General features: G+C 38.7%; 1 protein-coding gene across 2 annotated transcripts in view; it reads left to right on the top strand.

Annotated features, from left to right (window-relative positions):
* Positions 1–20,690, top strand: part of LOC117427711 (A disintegrin and metalloproteinase with thrombospondin motifs 17-like) — an 84,215-nt gene that overhangs the window by 36,304 nt on the left and 27,221 nt on the right. The window contains exons 11-17 of one of the 2 annotated variants that reach the window (XM_034045935.3): positions 3,776–3,877; positions 4,294–4,439; positions 6,229–6,395; positions 8,036–8,163; positions 12,781–12,901; positions 14,393–14,467; positions 18,838–18,918. In XM_034045935.3, coding sequence (XP_033901826.1) covers positions 3,776–3,877; positions 4,294–4,439; positions 6,229–6,395; positions 8,036–8,163; positions 12,781–12,901; positions 14,393–14,467; positions 18,838–18,918 — 820 coding nt within the window. The remainder of the gene's footprint in view (positions 1–3,775; positions 3,878–4,293; positions 4,440–6,228; positions 6,396–8,035; positions 8,164–12,780; positions 12,902–14,392; positions 14,468–18,837; positions 18,919–20,690) is intronic. The other variant, XM_034045936.3, reaches the window with a different exon arrangement.

The raw sequence follows: 20,690 nt of genomic DNA on the forward strand, positions 1-20,690 counted from the left end.
GTGAAAGATCTATACCACAAATCAAGCGGTAATCTAGTGCTTAATGTCACAAGATTGCTTTACATTAAAGAAAATATTTGGCAAACGCCTACAGATTGTCTAGACAAAATTAAGGGTCGGACCCAAAGGAAGCTGTGTGCACTCCTACTAATACAAGGCTTGACAAAGATGTATCGTGCAGCAACAGAGGTCAAAAGCATGAAGACAGTAAAATTGTCAGCGTTTTTAATGATTGTCTTGCAGCCTGGGGGGGTGGGGGTGGGGGTTCACTGTATAAATGGAAAATATTATTGCAAGCTTTCACGTCTATCTAGAGGTAAGAAAGAACACCAGGAATACAGCAAGAGAGAGAGAATGGAAACATATGTGTAGTAAAGTGGGTTTGTGTGGAAGCAGCAGCTTAGCAAGGCTTCCTATACCTCAATAGCCCGTCCTTGTGAACACATGGGGATGATTAGCAGATGTAGAGTAAATGGAGCGAGTCCAGAAGGTCTGTACACTGTGGGTCTTTCCATAGGAGTCCTGTGTGCTGCCTTCCCAGCTCAGCTCACTCGCTAGCCACAAGTTCAAAATTAGGTTCAATAACGTCATATCTGGATACGTCACTCTCTCTCTTTTTTATTTTATGTTTGTTGAATAGTCACGCTTTTTAGTAGGTTTCCAAAAAACGTTACTAGCAGTGTTATGAGTCATTGTTTTGTTTTTTTTCAAACTCACCTAAAATGTAATGTTTTGAAAACATTACCATTTGTTTATGTAAGTGCGGTATCCCTTAATAGTTTAGATTTGTATAGACTAGGCCCACCCTGGTGTTTTTTACTTTCAGACATGTACAGTTAGAGATGTTGGTTTTCATAACTTTTGTACTCTAAGGATTTACTGTATAATAATCAAAACAGTCTGACTGTAATTTATATCACTAGCTCATTTATACCTCATCTTCTACACTGTTCTCCAGGACTAATACCAGATAGAGGTCACAGAATGTATCCGGGGATACAGAGCTATATATTCCATCATGTTCAGAAATACCTTTGCATGATTTATGCGGTGCACATGGAATTCTAGATATGTTACAAGTCATAAAGGAACGTGTAGAGGTGTAATCCATCTATCTGGAGTCTGAAGGAGTGATCTAGTGTAACGCCGCCTGCAGTCATAGCCCAGGAAATGATTTACTGTCAGGCGTGCGGAGCAGTAACTGAGATGAGCAAACAAGTGGACATAATCAAAAGGCATACCGGCATGCAGATGTTAATGACTGATCAACGTTTCAAATGTGGGCAATCTAATGTATTCTTTGGTTACAGTGCTCCCCCGTTATTTCACAGTGTACTGTATATATCACTTTAATTGATTTTGCAAATTGACGGTAGTCCCAAGTTCCCAACTTTTTTTTTTTTTTTAACAAATTGGAAATATTCTAGGTTTTCAGATGAGAGACACTTCAACTCAAGGAGAAAGAGACAAAAAGAGGTAGACAAGTTAACTTATTAAATAACCATTTAGGATTTCAACAGTCCAACAGTGATTTTTATTTTCTTTTCTCTTTCACTTTTACAAGTCCATAAACTTTTTAAACAGACCTGTTGGAAACGCATAACAGAGAAGAATCTACTTCTACATAACCTGCTATGTGCATTTGGAGCCTGGAGTTACGACCAGCACTGTGTACAATTACACGTGAATAAGCAGTACATGCTCTTGTATATGGAACATGAGACACTAGGTATCCCTGTCGGGTCGTCTGACCTGTGGAGGGATGCACATTAAATACTTTGAGGCTTGTCCTGATGACAGCTTTATGGGGTTTGGATAAATATCACAGCCAGTGACACATGTCCTATTGATGGCTACATTTTCAGCCATCTGTAAAAGCATTTCCTCCGGATCTTTGGCGTTACTGTAAAAGGGCCCTCTCTCCCGTTTAAGCAATACAAGTATAATTACAGTATCTGGAGATTTTCTTTCCCATATAGACCAGGTCAGTCAGTGTTATGAGTCTGTGTTGGATAATCCAAGTCCATATTACTTCATAATGTCTCTGTGAACTAGTTTAATACTCTTCAAACAAGCTCAGATTTCCCCTTTTTGCCCTATCATTGATTTTTCTTTTTGCAGTGTTTTTCTAATCAATCCTCAATTGGCACAAAAATCCAGTATGTCAATATGTAATGCAAACGTGTGCTGTGGACACTGTTGACAATTCAATATTTTTTTTCCATAAGGGACACAAGGACCGTTACTAAACAATTGCAATATAGTGTAACAGTTATGTGTATGAATCTTGAAGCATTTGATCAAAGAGTCAAGTGTGAGCTCATTCAAACCCTCTGTGTGCCATTCATTAATGCCCAGGCTGATTCCCTCAATATATTAACTAAAACCTTTTAGTTCAGAGGTATTTCTAATGATGCCAGCAGAGATGTTTCCCCTTGGTAACCCTTGAACTGAAGCTGATATTCTGGTATTGGGCACATAGTTTACTCCAGGAATGTAATGGAATTCTGGGAAAAAAATAACGTTACTCAATAAAGCATGTGTAAAAAGAACGAATAGATGAGTGCTCTTATTTCAAGACCCCCCTTTTGGCTTTGGAATAGAGTTTCTTGTACCTTACTGATTTAGAGTGGTTATTGTCTGCCTTGCATTAAGAACATAGTTTCATTGCTTAACTTTTAGTTTAAGAGGGGGGCTGTGGGGGGGACGGGACTCCTTGCTTATCCTCAGGCTTACTGTGCATCTTGGTAGTTGGAAAGATATATTTGACATTACTGGGCAGTGTGATCTTAATTTTGATGTGATTTGTTTTTAATGCTTTTCCCAATTGGTGGGGTGTTGTCGTAAGAAAAAAAAAAAAAAAAAAAGGATTTATGTTAATTTATGACATCCAGCAAAACACCCCCACCCCAAAGCACAGTCCCCTTTTGCCCCTGACTCTCCACTGGCTGTTGCAATGTATGACTGTGCATTCCGTCTGCATTATAACATCATCGCCAAGCCTCAGTAATGGCTTGGGGTCATTAAAGGCATTCCAAATGCAACCCCATTCCAGAAATCTGGGACCTTGAGGATAAAAGGTAGGTTTGTGGTGGTTTCTGGGTGGAGAATAGCATAATAACCATTTTACAATAATACTTTGATTTATCTGAACAAGTAGATTTTACAGATTCATGTGTAGATTAGAATAATAGAGGATCCACAGTACGTTTTTCAAGCATTAATTGGAGAAATAAAACCTTGTCTCTTTTGTAGTGGTATGGCAACTGAACACAGAGAGTTGAGATCCAGTTCTTTTGTAGTTTCTTTCTGAAATTAGCTGTTGATTTTATTGTCACACATGCTGTGAGGTCTCGCATGCTCTACAGTGCATTTCCTATTAGGACTAATTTCACCACCCTTAGAGAAAAGTTGAAAAAAATAGCACTGCTGTACTCAGAAGAAACATCAGCAGAACATTACCAGCAATGGCAACACAGTGATTTTAAGTATTGCAATGGTCCCAATACAGCAATGTGCTAACACCCTAAATCAGTTTAAATAACAACTGTAACTAAATAAACCATTGGGATACCACTGGCAGACTCCTCCCATTACCTTGTACTGAACCAGAGCATTGTTATTGTAGGATAACGATATTTAGTCTTCAAATGGTGAAAAGGAGCTAACAAGGAATCGATGTAACATTATGGAGATGGAAATGATGTAGTTACCGGTGTGCAGCTGGTAACTGGGAAAGGGAAGGCTGTAACCTGTGCTTGTTTTTTTGTTCTAGCATCTGATGTGTGCTGGTTTGTGGTGTTTGGTCGAAGGAGACACATCTTGCAAAACCAAACTGGATCCCCCACTGGACGGCACAGAATGTGGTGCAGACAAGGTGATTTTTGAAATAATTTTACATAGCATTTTTACTTAACTTTTATTTCGTTCATTTTTAACAGCAGTTTTCCATTTACAGTACTTAATCTAGTAATTAGAAAAGACCAAATTTTTTCCTGTTTTCATAGGTATATTATGACCCTATCTCGGATGGGGGTACACAGTAGACTAGATTATTTGGAAAGGGGTACGGTGCCTAAAAAGTTTGAAAACCACTGCTCTGGAGTATAAAGCAATACAGGAATGCAATTGAATGTACAGTGATGGTAATATAGTTAAGTGTTCAGATATTTACTAATGAATGAATAAATATACACCTGCTTACAGTGTAAAATGCGCAAAGACAATGCGAGAGCCGCTAGCGAGTCATTCCACAATGGTGTGTTGTATTGCGTTCTCCTGGGTATCTTTCAGTGGTGCAGGGCTGGAGAATGCGTCAGTAAGACCCCGATCCCGCAGCATGTGGACGGAGACTGGAGCTCCTGGAGTCAGTGGAGTGTGTGTAGCAGGACCTGTGGCACTGGAGCCAGATTCAGGCAGAGGAAGTGTGACAACCCACCGTAAGTTAATAAGGAAAGAGAGCCGTGGAAGAACCGATCCTATACACTCTGCTTATCCGTTGCAGTTTGTAAACTCCTCTTTATACGTCCTACTACACGTCTGTTGTCTGTACTAAGCTCCAGGCAGAAAGAGGCTTATGGGCCCTATTCACAAAGCCTGTGAGGTAATAAAGGATGTTTTATTCCCTTTTTATGAATTAACTAAAGTTTGGTATTCAACTGCTGTTGGATTTTTTTAACAGTAGTTTCATGAATATTAAACTTTTGTTTTAAGAGACTTTCTGTAAATAAACAAACACTAGTTTTGTGAATAGTGCACTGTGACGCCTTATCATTTCTTAGTCTGATGTTGGTTCCCAATATCTCTGCCCCTTTCACCTTTCCAGTATATAGAACACCTTCCACAATGAGGTGTCGAATCTTCCATTCTGCCAACGGGGGGTTGTTTAAAAGTTGTGCCACATATCTGACCTACTTTAAAACTGCAGCACGAAGTGGAATTATGCCTTTTTTATTGTATGCACGATTTAATGTTGCATTAAATGTTTCTCAAATAGAGGCTCAGACAAGTCCAAAGACCATGTGCATCACTGAACTTGGATCGCCATCAGACGAGCACGCTGTTTTTATTTGGGTCCTGACTATTGAAAGTGGCCTTGATATAATTCTCAAGAAGACAAAGCAGCAAGCAGAGTGCAGTCTGAAGAGCTGCATTAAAAGGCAATTAGCTTTCCAGAAAGTGAAAGCACATTTGCTTATTGGAGCTGTGCGGAATGATTTCAGCAGTTGTGTTCAAAATGCAATTTCAGAAGAACAAAACGAGGCCCAGAATTATTTTAATGGCGTCCCAGAACTATTTACGAGGGTCTTTGGTCCCCATGTTCTGTATGTTTCCAGCTGTTCCAGATTGTCTAATATTGCTTTTGGGTCTCATTTCTTTGCATAATCCTGGCTTTCCTTCTACCTAGACACTCGTAATACTCTATTGTGAACGACACTTCACGTCTGGCATCAAGTCACCTCATCTGCTGGGGCTGTTCTGATGATTACATCTTATTTCAAATATAAAAATGTTTGAATAAAAAATCTGTTTAAACATTTAAATACATAGAGACAAACTGACTGGATTCTAATATGTATCTGGGAGTGTACTGTATGTGCACTATTTCTTTATTTGGTATTTTGTACACCAAGCACAAAGTACTGATACAAATGTTTAAATATTTAGCATTAATGAGCAAATTTGCCGTATGTATGCATTTTTTATCATAGTTTTTTAGGGAAACACTGGGAGCCCTAGTCACAAAGCTTTAGACTGTTTTAAGGAATTTAGCATGGTACTTTTTGCAGTTTTACTATGCATTTTCCATCCATGGTTTACCATCAAAATACTTTACCATACCTTGCTGGTCTTCTATAATGCTTACCGATGCTTTACCATGCTTTCACTATGCACTTTTTTTTTTTTTTTTCAATTTTACCATCCATGTAACTACAGTATTTGTTAACTGTTTTAGGGTTTATTAGTATATTGATATTCCTTATTATATAATTGTCACTACCTCTGGCCTACTTTTTTTTTTTTATTTACACTGAGCCAGATGGAAGGAGATTGGTACTAGCATCGCCTTGCAATATTCCAGGCAAAAATGAAATGCACCTGGGTGGTTTGAAGACTTGTCCTAGCAAATTGACAGCCTTCGGGACAGACAGTAGCACTGACATTAAAGGTGAGAATGATCGAACAGGTTGTATCTTTAACTCAGTTGTTTCCTCTTGTCCTTTTCAGCCCGGGGCCAGGTGGGAAGCATTGCCAGAAAGCCAGTGTTGAGCATAAAGCCTGCGAGGGCCCGCCCTGCTCAAAGGGGTTTCCTACCTTCCGGGACCAGCAGTGCCAGTCGCATGACAGGCAAGCTAGCAAGAAGCAAAACCACTGGACTGCCGTTATTAATGATGGTGAGATTCACATCTGTTTCTTTTACTTATTATGGTATGTTTTGTTACCAGCGTGGTTGTGATGGGTACAGTAAAACCAATGCATACACCAAAGTACCTTTTATATCTTTACATCTGAAATGTTTCGGTATGTTAAACATACCTTCTGTCAAGGGAAAGTGTGAAAACAAACAGTGGAGGTACTTTATAGGCTTTTGATGCCATGGGAACTTCACTCGTGTCTTTTTAAAATCTGTTAATGTGCTTGTGATATAATTTACTACACAGCTGCTATACCATACAGTATATAATCACTTTCTTACCTGTTTAACATCTTAGTCTTCTGTGTCCGGTTTGTACCTTGTGTCCTGTAACTGTTGGAGAAATGATATGAAGAAGTATGATCATTTACTTTAGACCTCTCTCTTGTAAAATGTGCCAGACCTGTTTCTATGCAGAAAACGCAAACGAAAAAGAATTTTTATTCAGCGAAATTTGTCTTTTCATTTGTGTGTGTGTGTGTGTGTGTGTGTGTGTGTGTGTGTGTGTGTGTGTGTGTGTACGAAAAGCCTTTTAATCAGAGTCCAATTCATTCAATGCCAGTCTGACAAATATAACAGCTGTTAGCCAAATGTATGCTATTTCAACTTCCTTAACAGGATGTGGAGCGGTTTGTCTGAGGGCTATGGGAATCACAGTACGCCCTCCTTATTTACCTATCAAAAGCAGTCATAATTAATCTGCTGCTGCATTTAACTCAATCAAAGGTGGCGTCTAAGATGAATTTAATGAAAATAAAATGTCATACACAAAGTGATTGAGCTCAATTTGTTAAGTATTCTTGAAGTTCACATATTGTACCAGTTTTTGTAAATTTAAAATTGCATTGAGTAATCAGCTGCAAGTCATTTTTAAATATTATTTTCATTAAACAGCATTGTATTACAATGCTGATAAAGCAGTACTGAGGCTAGTGTGCTCATAGCTTACTTGTAGTTGACACTGGAGAAAATATGCAACAAATCAATGAGAGGAGATTTTCCATACTACAATGTACAGAGTAATTGTATTCAATTCAGGGAGTGGAGTCACTTTGTCCATTCACTGCTATGTCTTGTGTTAACTTGCCTATCACAGTTTATAAAGCTATTAAAAATCAACCCTGATGACAGGTTAAGCACACTTTTGGCTCACTCGGTGGCCTACGATCTATCATGTATCATTACATGCTTGAGCAATTTTGTTATTTGCATGGATTCAATGCTCACAGGGTTTCTGAATCGTTGAGATAGAACCCAATCGGCTCTAAATAGAAAGACCGAAAAGCAACATTTTTTTGCAGCAGGCTTTTGTTTTAATGGACGCCAGTTCACGTCCAGCCACTAGCCTGTTACACAAGATAAAACCAAGACCCACAACTTGTCAACTTGTGTTAAATATGCCAGCAATAATATGTTTAGTTCCCAGCCATAAACCAAATCACATCTACCAGTATTTCTAGTCAAAACAATACCTGCCAGAAGTCATACTAGAGACAAAAAAATATAAGTTATGTCCTAGAAACATTGTAAAATAGCCCCCCAACAGTTTATGATAAAATTTGGTAATTTGTTTTTAATAGCGACAATATTCATATAAGCTTATAATACTTTTTTTTCCAGAAAAGCCATGTGCCTTGTTCTGTAATCCACTGGGAAGGGACTCTCCTGAGCTGGTGGCTGAGAGAGTACTTGACGGCACTCCTTGTGGACCGTATGAGACTGATCTGTGTGTGAATGGAAAGTGCCAGGTATGTTGACACGTTTTCAGGTTGTACCAAAAATAACAACATTTACTCATTTTCATTTTACAGTCCAATTCAGTCTGTTTACCATCTCTAAAATTAAAGCATTGGCTAGTACTGCATGCCTCAGCAGTAAACATGAAAACTACAGTTACATCTGCCAGCTGAATTGATTTGTTGCTACATCTCTGTTAGTCTCAGTCTGAACGTCTCGACTAACCCCCTGCTTGTGCAAGGCAGGTATGGAAGTGTGCAGATTTAATTGGCCCGAGACGCAGCTGAGGTCAAGACTGAAGGGAAAGCTTCCTCAGTATGGTCTTATTGATTGGGTTTATTTTATAGGTGCTGCTTGTCCTTGATTTTTGGATAGATGTGTTCTGCATATTATTATTGTGTAGCTTTCAGCCTTGTGACATGAGACCTACACTCCTTTTAAGGAGACTTGGGACTCAATGATCAAAGTCTTCCCTGCAATGAACTGCTCTGTATCAGCAGCACACTGTGCAAATATAAGCTGCACGATTTAAACCTGGCTTCCATCTCCGAACACCAAGCGCCCAGCATCCAACACTATCTAGGAGAGAAGTTTGCTATACGAGTGTAGGTCTAGCTCACTATAGTGTACTACAGTATTAAAACACTATACCCGGGTATAACGCCAAAGAAGGCCCTGCTTACTTATTACCTGGTATACTGCGCACCTCCTGTACAATGCACAATCCATGTATGTTACGCAGAAATTCTCTCAATAATAGTTAAGATCAAAGGGTGTGTGTGTTATAGTCCGAAACATTACGGTATAGGGTTTTGCATCCATGCCCTGTACTGTATATAATGTAATACCAGTGGTATATACAGTGAAGCCCAGCATAGAATATATAAAATTGGTGCAGAAGGTCCAGCCCACTTGGGCCTTATCCTTTATCTCCATCTGCTCTGTGTAATGTTTTTATGCTGTCATGTGATACTGAATCAGCTGATCTCTTGGACAGAACATGCCTCTGATACCTTGAAACTATACTACAGACACTTTGCACTGGTTCTTTTTAAAACCCACAGAGGGATGGGCTGGCCATATATCTAGGTACTGTAATATCTAGTCTCAGTACTGCTTCTGAAACAAACCAAAAACAAGGTGTTTACAATTAAATCGCAATTAACCCAAGCTGAGGGAAGCTCTCAAGTGACATGGACATCTGCGCTGGCCTGGCTGAGCCCGAGGAAGCTTCCCATGTGGGACAGCAATGCGTTCAGCATCACCTGTATAAACATTCACAAAGACACTGCCGTGTTTAATGGGAACATTAGTCATCTTTTAATGGTTTAAAAAGACACATTTACCACTGTTGCACTGAAATAATGCAGAAAATGGAAATTACATTGAAATAATGATCTAATGGTTTAATCAATCTTAGGTACTGTATTATCACATGGTTTCCCAGCGTGGTCAGGGTGAATACCACAGTTAGGACCATATGAGTTACTTCAGAGTGTTACATAGCTGTCCTATCCAATGCAATACATGTATACATGCAATGAAACAAGGAATTCCTACAACACAATATATTTTCCATTTCCAAACTTACAATGCACATGTGCTGTTGCATTGCCAGACACTGGCTTCCTTTGTCCTTCATTAAAAATATTATACATAACTGGAGAGACCCCTGAGATCAAACATCTCATTAGTCTCAGACTGTAAAAGACATCAGAATTCATGGATAGGATCAGAACTAACCAGACATAACCTTCCTACCAAACAATTTGAACACACTGTTTGTTGAGGTCCTGTTCAGGTCATTTTAGTTCAGTCTTGAAGTGCATAAACCGGGGAAAGCTGAGATGTTGGCAGTGAGGGACTCTCTTCCACATATTGTACAGGGATGAAAATAAAAACTCCCATTGTATAGCGGTTTGATTCATGCCAGGTTTTATTATGAGCCATAGGTGCAGGTGATCTCTATAAAAGACGCAGTGTTTGTCTGATTAGACCCAGGGGCAGGGAATGGAAAAAAAATATGTCACATATGACTACATTAGAAAAAAAGTTATTAAAACCTAATCTGGGTTAGGACTTTCTGCTTAGAGTGTCTCCTGTGATACTGTTACTTGGAGAGAGTTTTGTGGATGAAAAAAGCATATCTGTATTCCACTGGAAGCAATAAAACCTTTACAACAGTAGTTAATGCTTGCTCTCCATACACCCTGCATGTTAATATCTTCCATGTGCAAAACTGAAGCTGACTTCTCTGTAGATCACAGATATGTCCCCAAATCATCAAAATGAATATCTTAATGCTAAAAATCAAAGTCGTGTTGGATCACTTCACATTAAAACGGGGTATTTAGCTCTCTTATGCCTACTTCTTTGTTTATTATCACCTGTATGCATAACAGATGAGATTAAGTCAGTCTCTAAACACTTTAATTGGTCGCAAATGAGAAAGGCTCTTTGCCTGCTTGTTTGACTCATTTGGGAGCAGATCATTAGAGGCACAGATTAAAGTAAAATAAATACCCTCCTTGAATTTGAGACTTTTCACCTGAGGGGAAAATAAAGAGCTATGTAATGTTAAGCCAACTGTATGGAAACTGAAAAAGGCTGTGAAAATAAAAGGCGACTGGCTTAAAAAATCATTAACAGTGGTGAGGATCCCAAAAGCACAGATCAGCCGGGCAGTGTAACTGGGAACCCTGCATAGCTTCATTTCAATCAAGGAATTTCCAAATGGGATTTTCATGACTTAATTGCCAGTAATTTTTTTTTGCAGGCAATAATGCAAGTAAAACGTTCAATACATATTAGAAACATCTGTCATCTGTAGCACACACTGGAGGTTTCTCCTTTGTATTATATAAAATATGCATCTCCCGATGGGGCATTCTGGAGAACACACTTTACTGCAGATTTCAACCGTCAACTTCTTTTGAAGGAATCCAAGGTGGTTATCATTGAGTAATTCAGTGAGCGTCTTCTGCGTGTACTTACAGTATCAACATGTAAAACTGCAGGGAGTAGTTTTTTTTTTTTTTTTTTTGTAATAGATTTGAATGGTGGTGGTAATATGACCCAGCACTGTTTAATCAATTCAGTAGATCCCTACTGTGTCTAAAGAAGCCACATAACATATGCAACTATTATACTGCGAAATTGTGCTTTGGCTGTGAGTCAGGGTTCCATGAATCTTGAGATTGTGAACCTGTGTAAGGAGGCGCAGGTAGCATGCTTACATGTGAGGATTGGAACTGTGCTGGGGTTTCAACACACACAACAGAACTAAAGCCGCTTCTGATTTGAATTCAAAATGTTGATCTACTTTGCGTTTCATTTCTGACAGATTATCACATTACAAGATACTGCTCTAATCACCCCTGATAAGCGACAGAGAATTGTCTTGTAATTCTTGTTCTCCTTTGGATTTTCTTCCACGCTGTCTTAAATTGTTAAGCCTTCAATCTAAAGTGCTTTGCTTTTGTTTAGCGAGCCTAAGTGAGCTTTCTGAAAAGTAAATTCTATTTTTTGTGTTAATTTTTAAATGACTAATTATAGGACACTGTAGATTAAATCACAGCATGATGTATTGAATAAAGGCAGGACTGCTTATGACCTGTATAATCCCAGGGTTCACCCCCTGACGCCTTCAGTGTTCAAGTAGATACAGTGTAGTATCATTCGCCTCAAGACAGTAACCGCAGAACACACCAAGCTGGGGGAATTTGGGAGTTGAAAGTGAAGGGGCTCCCATCTAAGTACTATCTACTGTAGTCCCAGCTCTGCTTTTTTAGACCCATATTTACACAGAATTTTACTCATTTAAAAAAAAAAAAACTATGTGCAGCACTTCTTATATCTCTTTGAAGTACTACAGTACAGCAGTCTGGCTTAAAAGGAAGACAAATTCCAGTAATTTACTGTTAAAATGAGTGTTTCCAACAGTCTAGGCACCAAATACATATACTATACATGAGTCATAATCCCCAAGTAATTTAGATTTTTTTTGTGTTATTATTTCTTAACCGTTACCATATGCCTCCTAATATGGGATAATATTAAGCAGAATTGCACATAAGGTATTCAATATCAATTTGCAGTACGGCTCTCAATTATTTGCAGGTACAGTAACATACCCATGACATCATGACTCCGCTGCCTCATAATTAGCTCCATACTCCTCATTGCTTTTCTGAGTAAATTTCACATGCAGCTTCTTCAGCTGTTCTTGTGCCATGCCCGGCATTACAGAATCATATCTATCCTCTTGTACAAGTAATAAAGTCCAGCAAGTGAAACAAATCCGTCCTGTAAAAAGAGAATTATCAAATATTCTGGGAAAAAGCATTATCTCTGTGGTTCAAGTTATTATTTTTTTTTGGCTCTTGATCAATTTGTGATGGCAAGAATGACAGCAGGTGTTGAACAAAAATACATTTAGAGTATTAATATAACGTAATGCTTAATTAATCAATATCACTTTTAGCGTGGGGCTAGATTCTCAAACAATCATAAGCATTCTAAAAGGAATAACGCATCCAATAATATAATCGAACCAGATCTATCATTTCAGTTACAGGCATTATGCTCCTACATTAATGGGTGCCTGTTTGTGTTTGTTTTTACTTTAGAAAATTGGCTGTGATGGAGTCATTGGCTCTTCAGCAAAGGAGGACCGGTGCAGCGTGTGCAATGGGGATGGCAAGTCCTGCAAGATAGTGAAGGGAGATTTCAGCCACGCCAGAGGAACAGGTGAGTGTAGTGTCTTTCCAGGTCTGTACATATTCATAGTGAGGGAGGTTCAAATAAGGACACACTCCAGCCCTAAACCACGAGGTTACAGGTTCCAATCAAACAATAACCATCTTCAGCACAATAGAAGACAGGGCAGTGTCTCTAATGCCAAAAAGAGGAAGGAAATGGATTTTAAAGCCTTGGTTATGCTTCCTTTTAAGTAAACCAGGTCAGACTCTCATATAGGACTTCAATTCAACACACTAGTCTGGGGACAGGGAATCTTTGGAAAAGGAAACCATGACATACTCCTAGAGCAATGCTTTGGAAATATTTTTGTTATAAATGAACCGATTCACATTTCCACCCACTTGTGCCTAGTGTATTGGACCTTTCTATTTATTCACATGAATACAGATTTGCTTCAGCATGCAGATGGGGGGGGGGATCTACAGTATTGGATCATGAACTGCAACAGTAAAGGGGATGTGAGTCACTAATCAAGATCATTCAAACCTAAATGTCTTTAGTGTTTTATAAGGCTATTCCCTGACCAGGCTGAGGTGTAGTCTGTACAGTATATTTGAAGAAATACTTAACAGTACACCCAGAAAGAAAGGTGATAAAGTAACAGATTTGAAGCCAAAAAATAAGCAATACACGATGCACGTAGTATAACTGTAAAGTGAGTATAAATCCTTATGTGGAGCACACCATAGTGACAGGTGACTTAGGCTGCCACCTACCGTGGAGTGCTAGTGCTGCAGCAGCTTCACAAACACAAATGCCCTCTACCAAGTGTGTCAGAGGAGACGCCCCTCTGGCTACTCCATGCAGATTCTCATAGTGACCAGCTACAGTGGCTGACACCTACACACACTATACTTGTGCCAGAAACACAGGCAGTCTGGGATTCAAATTAATTTTCCTTCTGGTTTTAAGGTACCACACTTTCAGCCCCCAAAAAATACATTGAAAGTGCTCATCCACAGGTGTAAAATCATAAAAAAATAACCAAGGTATTGGAATAATTTGGATTTAATTAATTTCCTGTAAAGCAGTAAAGAATTGGGTCTTTTCAATTGATCGAAACAGCAGTGGAGCTAATACTGCCCCCATTTTAATCATTAAGTTATAAACGTTCCTGAGCTTGTATTTTTTATTTTTGTATTTCTTCATATTTTATGTAACTGGCCTATGACCGTCCTTAATGCCCTGTCTTTGACCTGGGGTGGGGGGATCTGTAAACAAAATATGTATTACAATAACTGATTTTTGTACAGTAAGTACTATCTTGAATAGTTCTTGATTTATATATTTCAGATACTGTATTTACTTTGCCACTGTTTTTTGAACAAAAGCTTTTTATGCAATTTGCTTATGATGACAAGGTATGGTGTGTGTGTGTGTGTGTGTCTATCTGTGTGTGTGTGTTTGCAGTATAAGTAATTCCAGAAGTTTTGCTATTAACATGACTAAACCCTTCACAACCCCTTTTCTGTTTCCCAGTCACCAGTAGCCATTGTAAGAAGGTTTCTACGTGTGTGATGTCAAAGCCCAGGGCTGTTCCCAAGTGTTATTCGTGTAAGATACCTGGCTGTGAATGTGTGCTTTCTGTCCTGGTTAGAAACTACATGTTGTTTGATAAATGCCTGGGGTGTGTTTCTCATTGGGTTCTCCTGGAAAATACTGTCTTTGTCAACAGTCACGAGTGAACAGGGCCATAATTGGAGGTAATTAGACACAACCACATGTGATTAGATCCAATAATGTAGGGTCTCCTTTCTTTCCTGAACAGAACAGCACAATCAACTTTAAAAGGAATTTGATGATACGTTTTGTAAAAAAGGTGTGTTAACAGACATGCATCAGTAATAATAATAATAATAATAATAATAATAATAATAATAATAATAATACCAATAACTTGACAAACTTGTGCCATTGTAAGATCAAGTGCATTACCCCATTCGACCTTGCTGTCCTCTTGGCTAAATATAAATTGGTTTAAATCCATATTTAGATTCTACGTATCTGTAACTAAAGTCAGATAAGTCACACAAATACACTTTATAACCTCATTAATTAGAAGCATCTCTATCCGTAATGTGTGAATTGAAGAGACATGACGACTGTAGGTTATTGTATATCTGAGCAGAAATGAACACTGACGCCATGATTTGAGGAGTGGTTGCACACGTATCTGAGGAGCTGCTAGCATGAAACCGGTCGATCGTGAGCTTTGAAAATGGAAAAACAAAAAAACACGTAAGTTTTACATTTGGATACCTGATTGAGGTTGTATTGTTTTAATGACAAGCAACCTAAATAGAGGATTCAAAATAAATCTATAATTTATTAAAGATAATTTTAATGCAAATAAAATTCTATACCCACATTATCATTAAAACACTCCTCCTATAAAACTTGTGGCATAGCCTGATATTCAATGTTATATATAGTCTGCCAGATTGTTCCAAAAATACTTCTATTATTTTTGTTAGCAACAATATGTTTTGCCCATTAGCTTGTAGCTGAGGGATATGGATGTCTTGGAAAAGTAGCAATTAAGAAAAACACTTCCATTTGTTTCAAAGTACAGATGCTGCAGAGCAGGCATGCTAAAGGAAGCACAAAAATAAAGTTATTGGAAAAAGTTTTGTTAGAGATACATATAAGAAAAACATTCTGGAACCTGGCTGTTGGCAAAGCTTATTTCCAATGATAACTGTTCTGTTTGGGAGAGGCCTGTGGTTTGGAGACAACCCAAATATATTACAGCAGGAATCAAAATAACTGGCTTTCCGGCAGTCTGACATGATTACCAGATTTTAAGGGTTTTGTAGTTTTCTTATATTCTGGCCAACTTGCTAGACGGTTTGATAGAAGTCACCCGGGTTAAAAAAAACAGATGTCCAGTATGCTAAGAACCACTCGTTACCCAAGAAAGGCCATTTCAGTGAACGCTCTGGTATGATCTTAATAGCCAGGTCATCACTGAGAACCTGCTCCCCTGATTGATTGATCCAGGACAGCTCAAATGAGAGGCAGCCTCCAATGTTCAGTTGGGTCTTAATTCACCCATTTTTACAGTTGGGTGGGACTGAGACACAAGGAGATCAGGTGGCCTGCCCGAGGTCTCACACTGGGCGAGTCAGTGGCTGGGATGGGACTGAATCCCAGGGTCTCCTGGCGAATCATCCCTCTCAAGTGACCGTTCAAGACTCCCTTTGAACAAGGAAGAGAAAAAAAAAGCAAACAAAAAGCATGTCTTTGGATGTACATACAGTTTTAAAGACTGATGACATTTGGAACAATGTGCTGATAAAAACATTTAATCTGTAAATATTTGAGTTCAAGTTAGTTAAAACAAGGGGCCCTATGAAGCAAGGGCAAAGGAATAAAATGAATGTTTGATGGTATAAAATTAGCAAGCGGCAGGCAGGAGCAGGTATGTTATGTATTGTTCTGTGCAGTTGCTTGGTACTGTAGTTTTATACTATGAAATAGTTTTATTCCTTTTAAGAAAATGCCCCTTTGCCCCTGCACTTCTTAATTATAAGTCCGTAATTGTCCCTAAGGAGTATTTATTGTTGTATAAATCTGACCAATTTATTATAATTTGTTTTAGTATAGTCTGTATAATTGTATGCTTCTTGGAGAATCTAGTTTTGAGTAAACTAGAAATCTATTGGATGTACACAAATCAAGCAACACAAGGCACAGAACTTCTTTGAAATCAGAAATCCCACTCATCTGAAATTAATTTCATTGATTTGAAGGTAACCCTTCCCACTCTGTGGATTAATGCCTCACTAACAGTCTAGGGGTGTATCATTAGTACAGTAATAGTGGTGGTGGGTGGTGGTTAACCGGTGTTTCTGGTATTTTTTCATGGTCTGCGTTGCTTATTGATAGCAGCATGGTATTAGAGTTTAGGACGGGGGTGCTGCTTCCAAAGTGCATGTCGTTCAGAGTCTCTGAGAATAAACTAAAACAGCTCTTTACATATCACAAATTCAGGTTATGTGTGTACTATACTAGTAACTATAACAGATACCAGTTTTCTGCTTCAGTTTACAATTTAAGATCAGATTCATTTATTAGATTTGGTTCTTCCCAGAGCGTCCACAATTCATTTCAGTTTGCGGCTGCTCACGACTGAAATGAATTTCAAATCAAAATTAAAACTACAGAGTTTTGTTTCGGTGGATGTTTTTAATCGGCATCTGAATTCACTATTGTCTGATGCATGTGTTTTATTTTTTTCTATGTTGTATTAGTTTTGCTTTGTGCTTCTGTGATGTTTGCCTCTTGACTAGATCATCATTGTAAATGAGAATTTGTTCTCAATCTTCTTATCTGGTAAAATGAAAGTTAAATGAAAAAATCTGCATAATTATTTCTATACAGTGAATGTGGGCACTAGGATTCTGTAGTAACATCACATTCACCCAAATTTATATGACATTATAAATATATTATATTTTATTGAGAAATACCTGCAGAACTGTGGCCTGCCTGGCAGTCTGAGAACATGGCAACAAATTCAGCAATTCTTTCTTTTTCTACTTTTATCTTTCCTCCGGGAGGTCTCCCTCTTTGTTTCGTCAGTGTCCTCAAGCCGCAGACCTATAAAACAGCACACAAAGAATGAGCTTTATGAGTCTGTCGCTAGAGCAGTCTCTACAAGGAAAACACACAGCTGGACGTGCCAAGAGGATTGTCTCCTGTAAAATCCTCAACATGAGTGCTGGTCTTGGACTGCATGGAAGTGCTTTTGTCTGAAGGAGAAGTGCTTCTATCTCAAGAAGATGCCTTTTGATTGGTTCTAATTCTCTCAAGTTGCATCTCCCACATTAAGAACCCTAAAAAAAAAAAACCTCTCAGATATACTGTTGAGTGTTCAGCTTATATTTTACAGTGTGTTTGCTGGCGTGTGCTTTGATCTGCTACCTTTTTAACAGTAGTTTTAGTGTGTAACGGCAGTGGTATTGCTTTCTTATTGCGTGAAGCCATGTCTTCTGTACTGTGTTTTATAACACTGTTTGCTAGGTGGCTTTAAAGAGTGCTAAACAACATTTTATATCTGGTATCATTTCAGGTTGTCGTTTCTGACATTATAAAAGTTGAAACCGCACAACCTGAGAACTTTCTCAGACTGCACAGCTTCTTTATATGGAAATACCATAAACCCACATCATGATTTCAAAGACTGGCGTCTTATAAACAAAACAACCATTTCTATGCAAAATTTCTGAGATTAAAAAAAAAATGAAATTTGCTTAAATGAGTGCAAGGTTTAGATCTTGAGAAAACAGTTTGAGCTGTCTTCACATCTTGTGTTATTGAGCTGCTTTTTGTTTATTTCCTGGACTCTGAATGGACATTTAAGATGGAGATGGGGGAGCCTGAATTTTCATAGCTCTTTGTCTCAAATCGTGATTCTCTTGCAGAAAGCTCAGTTCTAGTATAAAGTGGTTGCACTTGGCTTCCAGTTCATGTCAATAATCTTATAGAAATGCGTATGACTGGGGTGTAAGCTGTGTTGCAGTATAAGGTGTAACCAACCTACGAAATAAATCAATATGTTTTACTGGATCAGAAAACCTTACAAATGTGTCCTTTGTTTGCTAATTACAACCCCGTAGATCACTGTGCTTCAATATTTAGATAGTGAAGCAATAAACTAGACACATCACCTCAAGCACCCAAGACAAGCTTATCATTTTAACTTTTGGCAGTCTTGTTTATTCTAATGTGGGTTGCAAACCATTTGAATTGCCCAGGTAGAAATATTCAGGCCAGATCTGAGTTTAGAACGAAGCTTTCTTCAAGTCGGTGATAAAGATCTGAGGTGAAACAGCAGCCGAGCTTCCAGAGCCCCCCCCGTCTCTCCACGGTTGCCTGTTGCGCAGCAATGTTGTTGTTCACACATGCTTGTGTTGCTACAGGTTACATCGAAGCAGCTGTGATCCCTGCAGGCGCCAGGAGAATCAAAGTGGTGGAGGATAAACCAGCGCACAGCTTTCTCGGTAATTAGTCTCCTTTCTGTTAAACACTTTCCACTGGTCCATGAAACAGTATATTCTGTAATGACTGCCAAAAAGCATAAAGATGGATATACAGAACTACATTATTACAATTAACAGTGACTCCTTATATTACATTATAGACTGCTCAGGATCTTTCAGCCAATCGGCGCACAAATCGCCTTCTGTATTCCGTGACACATCACAGAGAAACCTTATTCATGACAGCAGCCGTGCCACTTTCAGTGCTGCCATGCTGTCTGTATTCTCCATATTAGTATGGTTGATGTCATCTGTCCATTGACAATAGACTAAATAAAGGTTAGTAACAATTAGAAAATAAATCTAGCTGGATTTTTTTAACTTGTGTATTAATAATAAAGCTGTATATAATAGTTATAGGACGGTGAACTTCTGTGTTGGGCGGAATATCAGCCCAAAGCCAAATGAATGAACAAAGCGAGCCCTGTTGTTCACGTTCATAGCAATTTAGACGTTATCAGTGAGCGCTCCTGAAATATCTGTTTCTCCCTGGCGGGCTCTTCTGTTGTTTCTGTTGCTAAGGGTGGGAAGGGGTTGACCAGACCGAACTCACCAAAAATGCACAAACTATTCAGCTTTATTAATCGCAAGCAAAAGGAAAACTAATTTGGGAAATATTTAAACCGGAGAGAATGCAGAATGAGGGCGTGGGTGACTTTTGGTTTGGCGTCAGGAACTGCTGCAGTCAGTCACCCATTGCTGTATAGTTAACTGTCTGGGTGAGAAATTTCCAATACAACTGAATTACATTCTCATGCAGTCCAATCTTGGGTAATGTGATCCCATCATATAAAATACATGCTTGTTGGAGCTTCCCTCTTGTCAGAGATCGGTGATATGGAGGTGAAGGCAGACGCCCAAGGCAGACCCCTGGAAAGGGGCAATTGCAAAGGAGATGGTTAATGGAATCTCAGGGGAAGATGGACAGGAGAAAACTATTTAAGAGGATATTTTAATATGATAATTTAGGAAGATTGATTGAGTTGCTTGATTGTGCTTTTAGAGTATAAAGTGTATCAAATGTCAAAGCTCAGTTTAGAGGAAAAATGCTATACAGAAAGCACAGTGCTTGGCACTGCAATATCTCCTGCAATCATATATCTGGCATATCTGATTGTATTCCTTTAGGCTTGAACAATTTAACTTGAAGTTGAAAAGACTGGGTTACGTTTCAAATCTAAATGAGTGGGAGTATAAGATCAACACTGGAAATCTGTGACAGCTTTGAACATTTCTGGCTCAGGATGAGATAATAGGATATAAGGTCAACAGTGGTTCCTTCTGTCATTCAGGAGAAAGCAGCTTAACCACTGATAAGAATTGTTTGTGTAAATACCTGCTGATTTTTGTTTTTAATCATTTATATATATATATATATATATATATATATATATATATATATATATATATATATATATATATATATATATATATACCTATCTGGGATAAACTGGAATAGCCCAATTCATCCCACCCCTGGAGGCAGTGAATCTGTTACAGAGGCCAAGGGGGAGTGTGGACTTTTAAAGGGGGGTCCATTCGTTGGCAGACTCCTGCTGCCGAAGGTTTGTGGATGAACCCAGGCAAGATCCGGTACATTTGACGTGCGTGTAAATGCACGTTGCCAAGCAGCAAGCCGTAATAGCATTTATGGCCACTTTGGAATCAACCACGATTACAGTTTGCCAAGGCTCTGCACAGCATCCCCAGAACAGTTTGAAACACAGCAGCAG

Source organism: Acipenser ruthenus, chromosome 21 (genome assembly GCF_902713425.1).
Source record: "Acipenser ruthenus chromosome 21, fAciRut3.2 maternal haplotype, whole genome shotgun sequence".
NCBI lineage: Eukaryota > Metazoa > Chordata > Actinopteri > Acipenseriformes > Acipenseridae > Acipenser > Acipenser ruthenus.